The sequence below is a fragment of the Struthio camelus genome, chromosome 8, assembly GCF_040807025.1.
Source record: "Struthio camelus isolate bStrCam1 chromosome 8, bStrCam1.hap1, whole genome shotgun sequence".
NCBI classification, from domain to species: Eukaryota; Metazoa; Chordata; class Aves; order Struthioniformes; family Struthionidae; genus Struthio; species Struthio camelus.
This window is the reverse complement of record NC_090949.1, coordinates 10,011,506-10,030,730: the sequence shown is the minus strand read 5'-3', so window position 1 is coordinate 10,030,730 and position 19,225 is coordinate 10,011,506. Positions and strand designations below refer to the sequence as shown.

The following is a 19,225-nucleotide window of genomic DNA, read 5'->3' as shown; positions in this document are numbered from 1 at the left end:
CTAGCTTGAGCAGTTCTCACCGACAGTAGCAGGGATCCAGGCAGAGAACAGGTAGAGACAAAGGTCAACAACCAAAATGAATTGTCATTCACTGTCCCCGGTGACTGTCCAAGGAGGTTAATGACTTGCCTTCCACAAGATTTGTCTAGATGTTTTCACCAGTGTACAAAACAGAATCTCGTTTGTAGTGTGGAAAGTTTTTCAGAATTCCTCTTGGAGGAAAATGAGATAGATCTGACTAGTGGCAGCTCTAGTGCTTTTCAGCTGGTAGCATACCTCAGCGGAAGATGTTGTACTAGGCATATGCATGTATGTATGCACACGTGTGTGTTCAATACACTGGAAGTTTAAGAGAACAGTACTGTGCAAAGCAGGATAGTATATAAAGATAAAAACTTGATAAAAATTGTTTAGCTGTTGCATATTGCAAAACAGAAACAAAGGAAACATTGTATATTGCAAAACAGAAATTACCTTGTAAAGACCCTTGTAACTTTCTGCTGTGTGCCCCTTTGCATGCTCAGCCCATACTGCCCCATGCCCTTCTCTGTGAGCTCGGGGATAGCCGGTGAAATCCCCACTGCGGGCTGCTGTGCATGAGTGCATGAGAACTCAAAAACATGTTTTAATGTCAATTAAAAAAAGAAACTTATTACAAGTAAAACTTGTATTACATGTAAAACTTGTTACATATTGATCCCTCCCCTGCCACCAATTACTTCTCCCTCATCCCTCATCCAAGCCCCCTTCCAAGCTTCCTGGGCCATCTCCCACAACTCACAGTTAGACCTTGCTATCAGTTCCTCCGTTTCTGCCTTCCCAGATGCTTGCACTGTCCTTCACCCTTCTCCCATTTTGCCCTTGGCTGCTGTCACTTGCTACAACTCTCTCTTTGACCCCCTGCAACCAGACAAAGACTAAACCTTAGCATCATTTGAGGATAAAAGCAGTATTCATAGAAAATTCATCTGCTGAGACCTTAAGGGCCTCAGTGCTGGCATGCCTGGGGGAAAAAAAACAGAATTGGGTAGTCTTAGACCCACTGCACATGATTCGGGGGCGCCGTTGGTATGCCTTTATAGAGAAGTTATTCCGAGAGGAAACATGCAGTTTTTCATGGGAATGAAAACCAACTGCAATTAGCAGTTAAACTCCAGCTTTTGTTTTTAAGCAAGTCATGTTTGTTATGCTGGATTGTAGCTATTATTTTAGAAATCTAACTATGCACTTGAGACCAGTTAAGTCTCCAGTAGATTTCATTGCTATACTTGCTTTTATTGTAATTTAGAATCTTGTTGGCTCATTACACCAACTCCAAATTGATGTATAGGCGGTACCCTTCTTGAAGTTTAAATGAAAACATCTGTCATCAGCCTTATATTTACTTAACTTCTGTAAAAAATGCAGTGGTTTATAACATTGATCTTTGTATCACAATCATCTATCGAGGACAGCATAACCAAGCCACTCTTCCTACCCCAAGCACAGGCCTTCCATCTCTGCAGGATGGCTGCAGCACAGCACATACGACCAACAGTCCTCTCCTCGCAGCATACAGAAGTGAAAACATATGAGCAGTCATTCAGCGTACAAGATAGCATTCAGAATTTAGCCAAAGAAGCCATTTTCATTACTGCATTCCTCCATAGGGTTAGATGCTGTGTTTGCACTTCCACGGCTCGCTCTCTTTTCCCAGTAGGTGTAGCTGCAAAGGTCTATGTCGATATATACTTAGTGTGAATACTGGTGACCTCAGCAGCAGCACAGACAAAGACCAAAAGGGCTTCGCTTCTTCTTAGGATCCCCGTGCAAAACACTTCATCACACGTGGAAGACCTCCTCTCATTTGCTGTCTCTAAATTGAGGCTTGGTGTTTTCATGCTCGGCCAAACAGAAGCGAGACTTCATGGGAAAGCCCCTAGAGAGACCCTCTTGCCTGGGCTATATAGGAGACCAGGCTGGTCCTAGAGTCTGTGACTGTTGTCCTAGGTATCTTGGGGGTGGACAAGGGTGTAGCTCTGCTGATCTGAGGCAGGGCACAATCTCAGAGGCTGTGACCTGGTGCTATGTGGAAGTGGAAAGAAAGGCTTTTAACTTTTGTCTTCTATTGGGGTCCCTGGAGGAAGCATTTTCCAGCTTCCATGTATTGACTACCAGAAAGTTAATGTTCTTTCTCTGTTTGGATTGAGATCTTCCCTGGTCTATTTGCCAGCTGGTATGTCATGATTGTGTCATTCTAGAGAGTGGCAGGTTCCTATTCAAGGAGTTGTCGCTACCCTCTGCTAATCTGACTTTTTTCTAGGTCAGTTCCCTTCCCTTCCTCTCTAGAAGCTTGAAGTGCAGTACTCCCTATTTCTCCCACAAAAGGAAGTCTAGGCTTTCTTACATTTTAGGCTCCTGGTTCTCTACCCCAAAATGAGCATCTCTGTGAAGCCGCTAGGCATGTGGTCCTCTCCCGTTACAGACTATCTGCTGTTCCTGAATGGGTCTTCTGTGTTAGTCCTGGGGAAGACCAAATTTCTAGCAAGGAGGGACTGGCACAACAAGGTCCTGTTCCTTGAGCTCTACTCACCAGTGCAGCTCAGCCAGGAGTGTAGTGCTCATCACACCTTTCAGAGAATGGCTGAGTAGTTCTTTTTTTCCTTCCATGGCTCCTGTTCGCCTTGGCCATTATCTTAGGCACACTGAGTAGGTAGACTGTAAAATGCCACCTTGGGAGGAGTACAGTTGGAGCTCTTGGCCTTTCTGCCAGCTACAGATACAAGCGTCATTAGTGTCAGATATCAGACTATTTCCCGTAAAGAAATCAACCGGATGAGGACTAAATTGCAGACTTCCTGTTATTTTGCATAAGGGCTAATGTACAACTTTCAGATAAGCATGATTTGGGGTCCTTAGTGATCTGGAGGTGAAGGGATCTCCACCCTCTTACTGGAGCCGCCAGCAATCCTTTATCTCCAAACAGTTTCCTTTTGTATTAATCTCTCCCCTCTCCCTTGCTCCCACTATGTGTAAGTATAGAAGTCAGGAGCAGAAGCTGTTTACTTGGAAGCTGCTTTATGAAGATCAGTTCCTCTGCTACAATATGGAATAAGTTACCAGAATAGGGTACTTGGTCATAGGTATCCATTGATCTGAGAAAGAGCTGCTGAAAGGAGAGAGCAAACAGTAAGGATACTGAACAGAGTAATTCAAGGGTTGCATGGAAATAAGCAAGGCCAGCAGATAAATTTCTCACCTGATTTTCTGGGAATTGGCAACCAGACAGAGCGAGCTTTGAATTTTCTACAGCTATTCTGGATATGTCCTTAGTCTAATGTCCCAAAATGGGATTTGTCTTCTTGTCTTCAGTCTGCCTTTAAGATAATTGTTTGTGTGCCTGAGCCTTTATAATTTGCATGTTCCTGGGTAGAGTTTTCTAAGATATGCTTTCTGTGATTAACCTTGGCTGCCAAAAAGGCTCTTAAAAGTGAGAATCTACTGCGAGTGTTTCACAAAGTCCATCTGCTTTGTTGTGTTGGCCAGTTTCTGATTGCTACCGCTTCCCTCAGCCTTGTTTTTTAGCATTCCTCATCATAGTGATGTAACACAGACTTTGGAAGTGCTCTGAAATAGCGCACATTCCAATTAAAATAGTCAATAACAAATCTGGTGGTAAGGCTTTTTGATCAAAACTGGAGGGATTTCTCCTACCAAGCAGCACGAGTATTTGTATGCAGTTACAAAGAATATTTTTTCTTTCAACTGACAAGCACTTGCAAAAGCTACTCACAGATGTCCAGCGCTGTTAGCAAACTGTGTGTGAAAGATCCATAAGGCAAACAGAACCCACACAGGCTGAGAAGGAAAATAAAAACAAGCAACTCTTTGGGAAGTGACAATGTTCCAGAAGTTCCCATGTCTTAGGGTTAAATAAATAAAGTCTCTAACTTCCTCTGTCTTCAGGGTCAAGCAAACAAAAGATGCCATTTCCGTCTTCAGGAGCAAGAAGCAGAATTCCCAGTCATTGAATGAGGAAGATCTAGTGTTTGTATGCTCAAATGTGAAACAATACATCCCACCTGTGAGCAGCTGACTTTCCTGAAGATTGCTGCTTAACTGTTTAGGTAGCCTCCTCTCTCAACTAGCTCCTCTTACTTTTAATAGCTTCAGAATGGTTTCCACGAGGCTAAAGGCCTCAGCTGTTTCTAGGTGTTGTTGGTTCATTCCTTTCTTCATGCTTAGAAGTCAAAGATGAACCCTTAAGGCTCCCTCCTACAGCTCCTCTCCTTTGCTGCAGACTGAGAAGCTTGTACCCCTCCAGTAGGTACAGAGGACTCCTCTCTGGGCTACACAGGCATGATTGGTAGAGATACTTCCCTCATAGTTTCTGCTTTTATCCCTGGATTTGGCAGAAAGCGCTGAGAACTCAGTGTAGCCTTACAGGTTGTAATGTACAGGCAGAAGGCCTGCAGGCTCTGGAAGAGGCCAGGGAAGGGGGTCGCATGGGCAGTAGGGCTGGAAAGGTTGAGACTGTGAAGTGTGTGAAGAAAGAAGAAATTGCACTTGCTGCTATTCATGGTGAAAGGATGAATTTGAAGGGTGTTTGTGGGAGCTAGAGCAAAACAAGAGCGTGGAGCAGTAGCGGTTGGAGACGTTGAAGAGGACAGCAGCCAGAAGCAGATTGTACAAGTGTGAAGCAGAGTGTGGGTTCCTGGAGGTGGCTGTGGAGAACTGGGGGAGTCTGAGGATTTCCAAAGGAGGCAGATGCCAGAGGAAGGCATAGATGTGCATAAGCGTTAATCTCATGAACAGCGGTGAGGCTGGGACCGAGCAGGTGTGCCAGGAGGAGTGAGGAGAGAGGGGCTGCACTTGGGTAGCCAGTTGTATGTGTAGATTGAAGGACCTGTCTGTTAAATGAAAGAAGGGTGGCTGCTAGGGTTTTTTTCAGAAGGCCACTGACAATCCTTCAAAGCATTAAGGCTCCTAAATCATTTGCAGGATACAGGAGAACGTATCTTAGGATGTCTCCATCCTATAAGTCTACGGGTCATTTTGAAAATGCCAGCCTTCTGCTTTCTGAGCTGCCAGTTGACGAATAAAAGTAGTCTGGTGAAGCTACAGGAGGGAAGAATCAGAGCCATGGTCAGCTCTTGGCTAAACTTCACTGCAGCAACTGATTACTAAGCGTGGACTGAGAAATGGTATTTTCTGTGTGCGGTCATGGACAGCAGCATGTGAGTTACTGCTAATGTCACAGATGTACTTCACCTCTCATGCTCATCTAAATCTCTGCTCTGGAGGTCAGGATTAACATGTTTGGAGAACAGACTTTGTCAAGGAATTTAGCCACAGATTTGAGTCATATTGTAAGATGTTGTCGATCTCACTTCTGTTTTTCAAAGTGGTGTAAAAGTGCAGTTTATCAAAACAGAACAACTGCCCCCCCCCCCAAAACTTTCCTACGTTTCTCTGAACATCAGAATTGATCACCATTTAGATTCAATTTTGATTAGAACATTGTGACAGATTTAATTGTCTTTCAGAGATTTTGCTCTCCCCAACTGTTTTCTGTTAATATATGTTGAATATGACGGAAGGAGAAGATTAACTTATTCCAAAAAAGTATGAAAGAAATTGTTCAAGTATTCTGTGTGCAAAAATAACGGAATCTGTGTCACTTGAGTTCATGTTTATTTAGTTAGACAGGAAACGATCAAGAAATGAAATCATAAAGGCTTATTCCCCGGTGACTTTTCATAATGCTCTGTTTACCTAAATTTCTAAATGAGTAATCTATTTTTATGTATTCAAAAGAACAGGAAGATGATTTCAGAGGCTCTTCTGTGCCTTTTTGCCCTGTCATTAGTGCAGAAAAGAGTATCTCTTGAGTTCTGTATGATCAGAACAAGCCTCAGTGTGATTGGTCTTCTCTGTATAGACGGGATAAGTGCTACAAATGGCATTTACTTAGGAACATGCTGTTCATGAAGGGGGTAGAGAATGAGTCATAAATTAATTGGACTTCATGTTTAGTATTTCAGATGCCAGTGCAGAATTAGTGCACCAGATTGTTTTTCCGTATAAAAGACACATTATATAAAGTCCACAAAGTAGAGGGAAAAAAGCCACGATGTTAGCTGCCAATATGGATGTAGTCCCAGGAAGGAGCCAAATTCTGTTCTTAGAACTGAGTGAGTGTGAATCTCAGTGCAGAGGCTAACTCTGGATGCCGGTACTGCAGGGTAGGTATGCTCTCCCACCAAGCTTTACAGAGAGCACTGTGGTGAGGGTTGTGCTGCGAAATGAAGAGAAAGCTTTAATCCCAATCTGTGAGATTATCTTCACCGTCTCAGTGATATTGCATTCTCCTTGTGCGACACATCAGAATTCTAGACTTGAGTCCAGCTATTCTGTCTTAATACATTTTTTACATGTTGTACATTTAGCATTACATAATTCCTCTTAGTGTTAAATTATAGATGGCAAATACAATTTTATGTTTGTGATAGGCCAACTCTGGTTACTGGTAGCTCTGTATGGCTGCAGTGATCTGAAGCATAATTACATAATGAGCTCACCCTGTAGAAACATAAAAAACTGCAACAGAATTGCTAGAGGAGGTTCACATTTGTGTGTTCTGTCTTGAGAACATCACTGGAGAAAACGTAGAGATTAATAAAAACATAGCAGTCCAAGACAGTCTTTTTCTGTGTTTTGACTGCAGTCTCTAAGGAGACTGCAGCCAGCTGGGCTGGGAGGCCTTTGCCTTGTTCTCATATCCCAGGCGTAGTCTACCACGCTGCAGCTTTCCTCGCCTGCTTTGTACAGTCCACCTTGCCTACAGCACCTCCTGATAATGGGTTGTCCTCCTGCTGTGATCCCAAGTAGCGAGCAAACGCCGGGGTTGGTGAAGGAAAGCGTTTGAAAAAAGCTTTCTGAGCATCTGAAGAACGTTTTCAATTTCAGTCATCCTCCACTTAACTGTAAATCATCTGCCTCCCTCCTGACTCTTATTCTGTGATAGCCCCAGATGTGGAGATCTTGGTGTATGCGTGTGCAGCACAAATACACTCTGGGGTAAATGTTGATGAAGAGGTTACTGAAATCTGAGCTGACTTTCAATGGAAAAGAGGTAGCTCTGTTTCAGAGCCAGAACTCATATCTTAAACCTGTAAATCTCTCATTGCTGTAGCTCTGAGATAACACAGACAGAAGTCTTTGAAAATGGCTTATTTCTATTAGCATGCCACATTCAGATGGGCGCTCTGCAGCGTATGTGTGTGATTTGTTTTTAAATAAACTGACAAATGCCTTGAAGCAGAGAGGCTCACATGGAGGAAAGTGCACACCCCACGCAGACAGAAGCTTCGCAGAGATGGTGTTAAAAATACTCTTCTGTGAGCAAGGGCTGATCACAGTATCTAAATAAATGAGGTAATTTTATGTATCCAAGTGAGACAGGTGGAAAATTCAGCTCACTCTTTGGAAACCGTCCAACCCATAAAGACATTTGGTCTGTAAGCGAATACAAGTTGTCACCAGCCTTCACTTGTAAATTAGTGAGACACTTTTAACACTAGGGTCCAAATGATATTGGGTGATAGTGTAGGTCCGTGTCAATGAAGAAGAAGTGATGCTACCTCTTGAAAAAAAAAGTAATCAAATAATTAAATTAATTGTATCAATAAGTGCCTACAAATTGAAATGATAAAGTACATACTACAGTAATGTTCAACTGCAAAGGCAAAGGCTACATAGTAATGAGAAAACACATTTAAAGAAAAAGCAGTAAGGTAAAATGCTGGCAGGCAGTATGGGAATTGATTAAAGATTAAAAGCTCAGAGCAAAAGTCTTTAAAATGACCTCCCAAAAAGCCAACATGGTTAAGTAACAGAGTAAAGTAGGTGATTGTTAGAAGTAAGGAGCCATCTCTTAAACAATAGACGTTGTAGCCAAATGAGGAAATAGAAAAAAAAGAGCACAGTTTCTGGCAGACTAAATGTTAAACCATAAGAAGTCAGGCCAGAAAAATATATTGAGGAACAACTTGCTTGAGGCGTAAAAAAATAATAAAGCTGTTTTTCAAAGGAACCCTGCCAGGGAACCTGTAGAGCCTGTAGAGGACTAAAGTGTAAAAGACCATTTAAAGAAGTCAGCACCGTAGAAGAAAAGCGTGAAGAGTTCTTGTGTGGTGTTACCACCTGAGGATATATAAGAATGGCAAGTGGCAAATGAGGCAAACCTTTTTTAAACAGCTGCAGGAATTGCACAGAATCACGTTTCACTTTTCCAGAAGTTGGTTGGATCTGTGAGAGCTGGGGATGCTTGGATACACGCATTGGATACATTTGTGGATTAGTATCTCACTAAAAGATATAAATGAAAGGACAGAAACAGATGGTCAGGTTTTGCACTGAAGGGAAGGTTACCCATAGGCTCCGGATCTGTTCTGGGGTCAATGTCCTGCAGCGTAATTGTACATGATCTTGAAAAGGGAAAAGAAAGAGTCTGGAGATAGAGTTTGGAGATGTTACAGAATTATTTAGGATAGTCAAATATAGAATTTCTTGCTGGAAGATGTCATAATGGAATGATAAAATGGTAGGTGAAGCTTGATGTGAATAAACGCGAAAGAAATTAAGTGGGAAGTTAAATATACAGAGTGATAGGCTTGAGCTGTTAACAGTGTGGCAGGCAGAGCACACAGTGGTCCCACAGCAGCAAGGCCAGAGAGGGTTTTCCAGCTCCAGCAAGGTCTGTCAGATGTGCCCAGCCCCAACATCCTTCCTGCGGGATCCTAAGTGGGCACAGAAGGAAGCGTGCCCATGCCTCTCGGTCGTGCCCCTCCTGCACTCAGATGGAGCAGTCCTTTACATGCTGCCCTGTGAAAAGCCGTCCATCTTGCTGCAGGAAAAAAAAAAAAAAAAAAAAAAAAAGCTCATACTGGAATTCCTTTTTAGGCTCTTCTCCTGTGCATAGTTATTTGTCTTATAAGTGAGCAGGTCTGGTTTTGAGGGCATGCAGGGAGTTTGTTTATAGCTTTTGTGCCTCCCAAGCAGTCATGGGATGGTTCTGCCTGATGAGGTTGCTCTCTCTCCAGCCTCTTTCCTTTCTTTTTTTCCCAAGAGAGCTTTCTGTGCTTGAACAGAACTGCTTTGCCCCTTGTCTCTTGTTTTCCTCTTCTTTTTCTCTTCCTATTTGTTGCTAGCATTATGTAAGCTGGTTAGGTTTCAAATATGACCATCCTGCAGCAGTGATATCCTGGCAATAATAAGCATATGCATAGCCAGTGCTGTCACAAATGTCTCTGTATCTCCAAGAAATACTCTGCCTGAGGAGCTTTAAAATATGTGCCTGGAAGGATCGCCACTGGTTATTCAGATCTTCGCTTCTTGAGATGGCCATCAGCTCCCTTTGCAAACCAACAAGAGCAACTAGAGTAGGTCCAAACTAGACCCTCTCCTCTGGCCATGCTTGGCATCCTCCTCCTCCTAGAGGGAAGTAACTGTGCAGTGTGGAAGATGATTTGAAGGGGAGGTAGGAGATGCTTGTGAAATGCTCCCAGAGAGGACTTTGGTTACATGGGACCCACCGTTTCTAGTCCTGGTCTTGTGCTTTTCCGAGACACCAGGAGAGCAGACACAGAGGCAGTGCTTTCAAGGCTTCCATCCTTCTGCCTGTCCCAGCAAATGCTCTTTGCACACATGGCCTGCGGCCTCCCTAGCTTTTTCCAAGCTCTTGCCCTCAGCCAGCTCTATGGAGGACTTTATACGAGAAGAGTGGCAACGTGACTGTGTGCTCACTGCAGGTTGTCCTCGTAGCACTAGGAAAGCAGCCTCAGTAGCTGCTGAGAAAGAGGGAGTGAAAAGGTTGGAAAGAGGAACAGTCCCGTTCCTGTATTGCGTATAGACCCAGCAGCCTGCCTCCCTGAGAGATACTGGAAGATCTAGAAAGTAGAAGTGCCCGGGATCTCATTTAACCTCTGTCAGGGACAAAGGACAGCAGAGTCCACAGATGTAAGACAATTGCAACTGGTTTGTTTGGAGATAGTTTAGAACAGACATTTGCTTTTAAGAAGACTAGCTATTTAGGTTGCAATGTAACTTTCTCCCTGGCCTGGAGTAATCCTATGTAACAAGCAAATCCCTAAATATTTTAGAAACCCTGCTGTGTTGTTGCAGTGAGTGTATTTTTAGTCTTTGTAGCTGTTACAGTAACACTGTTTCATTTATATACTTATTTGGTAGTGTATACCATCCCTTCAGATGGAAACATAGTCCAGATGTACTGGATAGGACAGTCAGGGCTGCTCAGTGGAGATGAGATGGAAGATTTCGGAAGTTGCAGTATGGGGAAAGCTCCCTGAAGGATGCTTGGGGACAGCCCAGCCCAAGCTGTGTGCAGCTGGTGCCCTCACCTTTTGTGGAGCTTGTGTTTTCTGAACTCTGTGCTGCCTTAAACATAATCTCTGTTTTGGGCCAGGGCAGGCTGCAATATGAGTTGTTTCGTAGTTTCTTGCTAAATCATTCTTTAAACAAAACTTTAGCACTGTCAACTTGGCACAGGTATCACAAAGCAAACAGATATCGGCACTGATCTGATGGTGCTTTGAAAACTGTCGAGATTCCTGCTAGTTTAATAGATAGGCTTGAAGAGCAGGTTGTAAGTGTAAATCAACACTGATGTCCACTGTTTGGAATTCATTGTGGCAAAGCAGAGTTTCTTGAAAGAAGGACATGTGAAAAGCATAAACGGTGTGAGCATTTTTTCAGCAAAGATGGGCGTAAAAGAGTTGGTGTTTTTGTCTCATCTTATTCAGAGATTATTCCCTGGCACCTAAATTTTAAATTAGCTAAATTAGGTCCATGCGCAACAAATTGACCCTACTCTGTTGTCCGTGAGGACAGGATGATTCTCCAGACTTACTATATATTACTAACAGAGACAGAGAGTTACAGATTTGGGCAAATGATTTCCCTCTCTGTATCTTACCAGAAGCAACAAGGACGTGTGGCCCGGATCTAAATGGTCAATATTAGCTTACTTGTGAATGCACGGAGCACAGTGGGAGCAAAGCCATGCAGGTACTGACCACTTTTGGAATTCTCCTACAGTAGGTACATGGTTTACCCACCTCAAAGACCATTGGGGGTCTTAGAGAAGAGTCTGAAGATTGGGAGATCTCAAATCAGTGGCTTAGGCCCTCAATTATACACTGTCGGCCAGACAGGCTATTTCCTTACTTTTCGGATGATCCACTGCAGAACTGCCAGGAATAAGGTGAAATTTGTGGTTGACTCAGTAGAGCAGGGCTTTAGCAATGTACTTAAGGCATGAGTAAATTTTCAGAAACCTGCAAAGCTCTTCAGTAATGTTTGGTTACAGCTTCAAAGCACTTTGCTATTGATACTTTGGCAGGGTCAAGCGGCATGTTCAGGGGGGCTCTGTTCCACCCTCTCTGCATATGTGCAGTCTTCAAGGCAAGAATTTTCTTGCAGCAAAGCACTGCTGGGGATGGTACGTATAAGTGGAAAAGGGTAAATTATGAGACTAACTTCTTCTTGTCCTATGATTGCATCCATAGGGCCAAGTAGCCCACTGACATTATTATAGAGTTTGAGTCCAGAGAGACAATTCATATCACCGTTTGTTCTGACTTCTTGCAGAACAACGCTAGAATTTCATTGCCTGCCTCTCAAGTCTTCTGTCTTTTGCCTTCTTCTAAGACAGCATCTCTTATAGGAGATCTCAAAGATGGGCCTCTGGAGGTTTTGTTTGTTTGTTTGTTTTTCTGAGCATGTAACTGATGGAGAAGTATCAGTTCTACTGAAAGGAAAAGCAGGACTTTTGATTTTAAGCCATATCTGAAAAGTCAGTTTTGAAAATCTGCTTTTTCAAACGTTAGAGGCTTTTCTACCATCTTCGGTAATTTGTGACAGTAGTTATTGCCATCAGCCTTATTTCCTATTTTTAGTTTGAACTGCTGACCTCAGCTTTCATTGACTGGATTTTGCAGCATGTTCATTTGTAAGAGGAATTGCCTTAAACCCTAGAGAGCATCACTGGGGCATTAGATTTGTGTTCCCTAGATCAAGCTGACATACGAGGAGTTTAGTACAGCCCCAGGCAACAAGCCTTTTTGAGAAGGTGCAGTCAGAGAAGGGCAGTGCTTGGCAAAATAGTGTCCCAAATGCTGTTGTTTTGAAATAGAGTATCTGAATTAGGGCTTTTAAACCCTTTTGACTGAGCAGTGCTAACAAGTAATTAACTGAAACATAGAGGTGTCTTTTGGCCTGAAAGGGTTGCTCTGGGCGTCTCTGGGCATCTCTGGTGTCTCTGGGTTGCTCTGGGCTGGCAAGCAGCCCCGTGTAATGCACCTTGGCAGTGCTGACCTTCCAACCAAGGAATGAGCAGCAGCAGCAGACAGACATGTTGGGCTTTCAGTCCTGCCTTCACGGACGCCGCCTGCCAGCATCCACCTCCCTGCACAAGGCTGTGAGGTTTGGTGGGTACCTCTTCAGACAGTACAGTACACGGCTGACCTAAGTGTTGAGATAAAATATTGGGTTAAATACACCAAACTGCTACGAATAGCCCCAAAGAACAGTCATAGGCAGCTGCAGAGACCACCACTATTCAATACCTCTCTCAAAAACCCACCTCATGCTGCACTGGTGTCTCCAAGCTGTCGCTACTGCCAGACTGCCCCACAAGAACGGGAAAGAAAGAAGGCTGGAGGATGTGGAGAGCTGTGAAAAGGGCTTCATCTGGATTTTGTTGAGGATCCTCTCTCTTCGAGGCATTTTAGACCAGTCTCCCTGTGTCCTCTCACGTCTCTGGGAAATCAGTCTCCTAGGGAGAGCGACCACAGCTTATAGCCCAACTCAGGGCCTTCCTCTCAGGATGCCTACCTCTTCTCTCCTTAGCAGTTGGCACGCCATCAGCAGTGCCGCTGACTTTACCCTGCCTCTTTCCCAGGGAAGAAGAAGTCTGGTTATTTCAGCCCAAGCCCTCTCCTACTCCAGCAGCCTGTGGGGAGAGCAAGCTACTTTAGATTTGCCTCCCAGTGACAGCTCATGCCGTCACAGCAAGGCTTTATAGAGCTTTGTTGCGTTCACTTGACTTGTCCACAGAAAGGATAGTGGCGGGAAAGGACTGTCCTCAGGAGACTTTGGTTATTTTTAAAAGATCTGCTCTTCTCCTAACTCATGTTATCAACAGGAGGCAGGAATCATCAGGCAAAATTGTTAGCCTCTTCTGTGCATGAGGGCAGACTAGGCGGTCCTCTGGCATGAGAACTGAGGACTGTGCTCCAGATATTCCCTCCCTTGCGGACAAGGCATGGGAAAAGCGTGGCTGAACCTCTGCTGAACATGTCCAGCTACGTAGCCATTGGATTTAAACTGATCCTCAAGGAAACATGGACACCAGGTTATTCGCTGTTATCTGAACTATGGGAGGTCTATGGTTGGGTCTTAGTTTGTGGCAAATGTCAGTTCAAATCTCACTGAAAGGGCTTGTCGCAAATTGCGTTGCCGTGTCTTTGTCATGGACAAAGAGCAAGTAGACAGTCGCTGCAATTCAGCTGACATATGTTAGCTTTGTTGTGGATCTGGGCTCTGTTATGTTAGATTAAAGCATACTCTAATGTATTTCAGTAATGAACAGCCACTTGCAGCCCCCAGAAACACAGGAATGCAGGGCCAGAAGGGACCATGAGTGACTGTGAGTCCCGCTGCCTGGCCTGAGCTAGGATCAGGTGTACCTGGGTCATATCTAACAGATGATGTCCTTAGAAACTGCCAGTCATGGAGATTCGCCTTATAGTTCATTATCATTAGCAAGTTCATCAAAGATAAAGCAGCTTTTCTTGAAACTGAGCTGATGATTTCTGGCCCTGTCATGCTGTTGGCTCACACACGGTGATCCTCTCCAGTCCTCAAGATTTTTCCGCAGTGCTTCTGCCCAGCCCCATTTTGTGCTTGTGTTCCTGGATTCTCCTGAGGGTCTGTACTTCACTGTTGCCTTTATTGAAATGTATCCTGATGATTTTGGATGATTTCTCTCTTTTATCAAAACCATAGTCTAATCCAGTACTCCAAAGTGGTTGAAATCTCTCCAGTTCAGCATCTTCCAGAAATCTGATAAGTATGCTCTCTATTCCTCATCCAGATCGTGAAACGATTAGTTGGAATCAAACCCAGGATGGAGCCATGTGGAATCATTTTTGAAATGCCTGCCCGTTTGACAGTGAGCTAGTCTTTCCAAACATTGGCTTGTGTTGCCTGCGTTAAGGTCGTCTTTGCCTGTTGTTTTGCTGAGAGCGTCACATGGTGCAGTGCCTCAGCCCCGCTACCATCTATGCCGAGGTGACACGAGACCCCCAACGGTGGCGAGGGATACTAACACTAGCACAGTTTTCAGCCTGCTCTTTTGTACGTGTTGCTTTGAGCACAGCTAGGCCACATGCCCAGCAGCATCACTGCCGGGTAACTGCTGTCTCTGCAGAGAATCTCAGCTCCTCTTCTAAGTCATTTTGGTACTAGTAGTAATGAGAGCGACCACTGGAAATGCCTGGGATAGGAGCTGAGCCTTTCCCTCTATCTATCTTCCTTGTTCCTGTGAGCAGAGACCCTTTGCAGAGGTTCCCTGCAGCAATTCGTCATTGAGAAAGCCTTAAGCCTTTTAACCCAAAAGGTGGAAGAAGCCGAAAGCTGACTTTAAACCTGACTGTCCCTCCTGTGCCAGCGTGCGCGCACAGGGTAGGATTCAATCACTTAGCTGGCGTCTAAGGCAGTTGGGTAAGCCCCCTCCGCGCCTGCTGGCCTGCTTGGAGCATGTTTCACCCCAGCTCTCTCAGCCGTAGTGGCCTCGGAAGACACAGCGCCTCTTGCCCAGGGCAGCAGCTCAGGCCGCAGCGTTTCGGAGCTGTAACGTGCTGAGCCGTGGCCGCGGAGGGAGCCGCTGTCCGAGCTGGGAGAGACGCAGGCTGCTGGCTTCCGCCGGCGGCTGGAAGAGAGCGGCTGAACGCGTTCCCATGCTCTCCGCTGCCACCCACACGGAGCACAGTTCCCTTGCTCACACACTCTGCTTTCTGCTATTATTATTATTCTCTGTGCTGTGCGGTGCCAGGGAACCTAATGATAACCCACTGCGCTGGCCGCTGTGGACAAACTTGGGAAAGTCTTACTGCCTGAGGGCGCTTACAGAGGGATTTTCCTGGCCCTGGCCCCCATCCCCTCCCACCTCACCCACTTGTGGCTTTGGAGCGCATTTTCTTGCGTAGCCAGGGTCCTTTCAAGCCTTCATCTCTACAGCATTAAAGCTGGGGTGCTGTATTTTCAGCTTTCTGTGTCACATGGAGCCGTTCTGTTCCTGTTTGCTCTCTCCACCCCAAAAGCCAAGCTCTTCCCTCCCCTTGGCTTTACGCAGTGCTGCCCTTGCAGCCCATGGCCTGAAGGGTTCCTGCCCCCCCCCCCCCCCCCGGCGGTCCTCCACCCGCTGCACGCAGAGCCAGCGGCAGCCTTCTCCTGGTGCTGGTGTTGGGGCTGGCCAGCCCCAGCTGTGATCCACCTTCTCCTTCCCCTCTCTGCGGGCACCGCTGGCTCTGGGACACACGGGCTGCTCCAGCGAGGAGCAGGAGCGCCCAGTCTTTCTGGAGCCGAGCACTGCTAGTCCTAGCACCAGCATTGCATGGGCCTTGAGCACTTTATTCCTCCTCCTCACAGGCTTCCCCTGCTCCAGGTCTACCCTGTCTTGCTGCTTGAGCGTTGCTGGCACCACAGCAGTACCATCCACCCGTCAACACCAAGCGCAGACCAGGCCTGAGCATGGCTTGTGGGAACCAAGAGCAAATCCAAGGGGGGAGAGAGAGAGAAAGAGACAGCAGAAAGGGCTCAAACTGGGGAGACAGCACCTGAAACTACGACAGGATTTATCAGCCCCACCAGAGCCGGGTTAGCGGGGTGCTTGGGTCAGCAGCCTGAGCTCCGGCACAGCTGCTCCTGGCCCCCGTCGCTCAGTGGCACATTCAGAGCATTTTCCATTTCATTTCTGCAGGTGGGAGCTTTGATTTCCCTTGCAGGCCCTCAGCCCCCTAAGCAAGGGTTTGCTCCTGCTTTTCATTACTATACCAGACATAGTTGATCTAATGGCTTCTACAGGTGGCGTGGGGCGCAAGAGGGCCCAGCCGCAGTTGTCAGCTGTCATCCAGAATCAGAGTTAATCCAGGAAAGCAGTAAAAATTAGTAATGTATATTGCATTCCTCCAATCCATACGTTTTCCATTAGGTGATCTTCCATCCTCTCAGCACAGAAAGCAAACCCTGCTGATGGCCATCAGCGTTTCTAACTCTGAAAAGCAAGGACTGGTCGTGCCTGGAAATCTGATCTCAGCTCTCACATTCCTGGACACACTGTCTTTGCAGGGAATAGTCTCCCACCTTTAAATCCAGGCAGCAGATGCTGGCCACATGCACGGCAAGTTTCACTGCTGCCCGGCTTCCGCCTGCAAGCCCAGGAGCCTCTGCGGCAGCGGCAGCGCTCAGCCTGCAGCTCGCCTCTCTGCTCTCCCTTCCCCTCCGCACGCTCTCGGATTTTCCTGGGGAGACGGTCATTGCCAGCAAGTGTAGCCCCTCGGTCCTGTTGCTCTGCTGCATTTGCCGAGGCGAATGGTTGCAGCATTTGCCCTGCAGTGACTCCAGGCAAATGCTTTTTGAGGAATCCTCGGGATCAAGGATGGCTGTCAGACAGTGGAAACTGTCACCATCTCCTCCTCAAGTCTGTCTCGCAAACGTTTTTTTCCCAACTCGAGTTTTTTGGTCGTGCCCATCGTGCTCTGCTTGGCCGCGTGTTCCTGGTTAGCGGTGTGAGGCTGTGCCGCGCAGGGTGACGAACACGCCGCAGCGCAGGGCGAGTACCACAGCCGGAGGCGCGTGCTAATGAGGCACAGTTACTTCTTTGGAAGGATCACATTTTAACCTGTTTTTTTTTTTTTTTTTAAATAATAAAGTGAAGAAATTCCCCTAGATCCTCAGTATCAGGAGGATTACAGTATCCTTAAACTAATAAAGAGAGAGTGGGGAAAAAAAAAACAGCTTTCTTCTTAGAAAAGCTGTACCTTTAATCACCCCCCCTACGTTTTAGTAGCTCTTGAGCCACAGTTCAGACGTAAACATGATGCAATGCAAACTCCATCAGTGTGCAGATGTGTAATGATGTCCATTAGGTGCAGCTAAAGAAGTGAAAAGATAAGACATTAAAGTGTGACTGCAGGTGTGAACTGTGGCCTGGGCCCTTTGAGTCTCCCTAGCAGGTTGGGGGCCGCAAATGGCATGGCGTAAAACAGATGTGTACTCGCAAAAAAGAAGGGACTTCCCCTGCTCCTGCTTCGTTTCCAGCTTTGGCTCTGGCTCCCGTGCCAGCCCAGCCGTGAAGTGTCCCAAAAACCTTGCTTTTTGGTGCAGCTGGGTCAAGGCACCGGCCTGCAGGGCTCACTCTGCCGTTTCCATTGGCAGAGAACGTGATCAACGGGCAGGACTACGAGGTGATGATGCAGATCGACTGCGAAGTGATGGACACCAGGATTCTCCACATCAAGAGCTCGTCCGTCCCTCCGTACCTCCGCGAACAGCGCCAGAATCACACCGACGCTTTCTACAGCTCGTCCCCCTCTGTCCCAGAGACGCCCCATGCCCTCAGAGCTATTGTCAAATCCCTGCAGTAGCTGCCGGGTGCTGCCGGTGCCTCCCGCGTCGCAGCAGCACGGCCCGCACCCCCGGCCGCGCGCCCGGCGCGCAGCGGCCACCGCCAGGGTCTCGCCGCCCCTCGGTCCCTGGGGCTGCCGGTGCTACAGGCTCCGCCAAGGGCGGACGCTGCTGAGCACGTTCCTACGCCCGGCCCCACCAAATGGCCAGATCGCCTCCCAGGCCAGCCGCCGCTGGAGGTCTGTGTCGCCTCCGCGCTGGGGCGGCCCGGGGGGAGCCATGCGGCGTGCTTGCGGCACGCTGCGGCGGTCCTGGTGCCCGGGCACAGACAGGCCACGCTTCCTGCTCATGCACTGCCCAGGCTTTGGGGTTTATTTTCTGTTTTTTGGGGTTTTTTTGTTTTGTTTTGTTTTTTTCCCCTCTCTCCACATTAAACTGTTTCCCAGCGTCCGGTGCCAAGCGCTGGGGTCCTGCCCAGTGCTTGTGGCCAGGCCCCGCCGCCGAGGCCTGCCCCATCCCTCCCCACGGGGCTCCCTCTCGGCCGGGGGCGCTTCTGTCATCCCGAGCCCGCACCGCTGGCTAAAGCTTGGGCCTTGGCCCAAGGGTGATGGTTTAATGCGGCACCTCCATTTCTAAAGACTGTACTACTGTTGTTATTTTATTTTATTTTATTTTTGTAAGGGTTATTTAATTCTCTTCACTGCTAACAGCCTCCCGAGCAGCTCTGTCTGCGGCGGCACGGCCCCGGGGAGCCGGGCAGGGGGGCCAGGCGGTCCCTCCCCGTGCCGCCCTCGGCGGGGCCGCTCCGTTGGGTGGGAGCCGGGCAGAGCCCTTCCTCGCGCCCCGCGGCCCCCTCGGGCGAGCGGCACCGCCGCGAGGCCACGTTTGCACACCCGCCGCCCCCGACTCGCCAGCACTGACCCTCGCCGTCGCCCTGCCCTGCCGGGGAGCCTGCTGCGCGCCCGCCAGCGGCGCCTGCCGAAGTCAAACGCTGCCCTTGCCGAAGCCTGCTGCAGAGCGGCATGGCCCCTTCCCAGTTCTTCTCCGGGGCGCGCGGGGCCGGGGCTGCCGCGGCGCACGCAGGGAGGCGCGGCGCTCCGCGGCGGCAGAGCGCCGTCCGTTCGTAATGACTTCAGCATGTTACATCCGCCCCCGGCCCGCACGCAGCACAGGAGATGATCGGCTTCAGTTTGCCAGACAGTTGGCTTTCCTTCGTTGTCTGAACCACTTACCGACTGATGGTTTTTAATTATTGTTATTATTTGTGTGTGCGTAGCTGTTAGGAAATAAAAGTCAATCCTGCAGAAGCACAAACAGCTTGCGGGGGGGGGGGGGGCGCGAGGAGAAATACGCCCCTGTGAACTCTGCGCCTTGCAACGCTTCGGAAAAGTTTTGCCCTTTGCCACGTAGTCGGCGCGAGCGAGCGGAGCGGAGCGGAGCGGGGCTCCGGCCCCTCGGCGCTGGAAGTGCTGGGAAGCCGCCGGGCTCGGCCGGCGTGTTGGCTGCGCTCCTCACACCGGGGCGATTTTCCTGGCCC

The 19,225-nt window shown here is 47.7% G+C and overlaps 1 protein-coding gene across 4 annotated transcripts in view; it reads left to right on the top strand.

The window, feature by feature from the left end:
- ATF6 (activating transcription factor 6) overlaps positions 1–18,999 on the top strand; it is a 99,783-nt gene extending 80,784 nt beyond the window's left edge. The window contains exon 16 of one of the 4 annotated variants that reach the window (XM_068952064.1): positions 17,500–18,999. In XM_068952064.1, the coding sequence (XP_068808165.1) occupies positions 17,500–17,708 (209 nt within the window). In that variant the 3' untranslated portion in view covers positions 17,709–18,999. Of the gene's footprint in view, positions 1–3,945; positions 6,676–14,155; positions 15,328–17,499 lie in introns of those variants that run through there. The other 3 variants (XM_068952065.1, XM_068952067.1, XM_068952066.1) reach the window with 3 other exon arrangements.
- Positions 19,000–19,225: the final 226 nt, after the last annotated feature.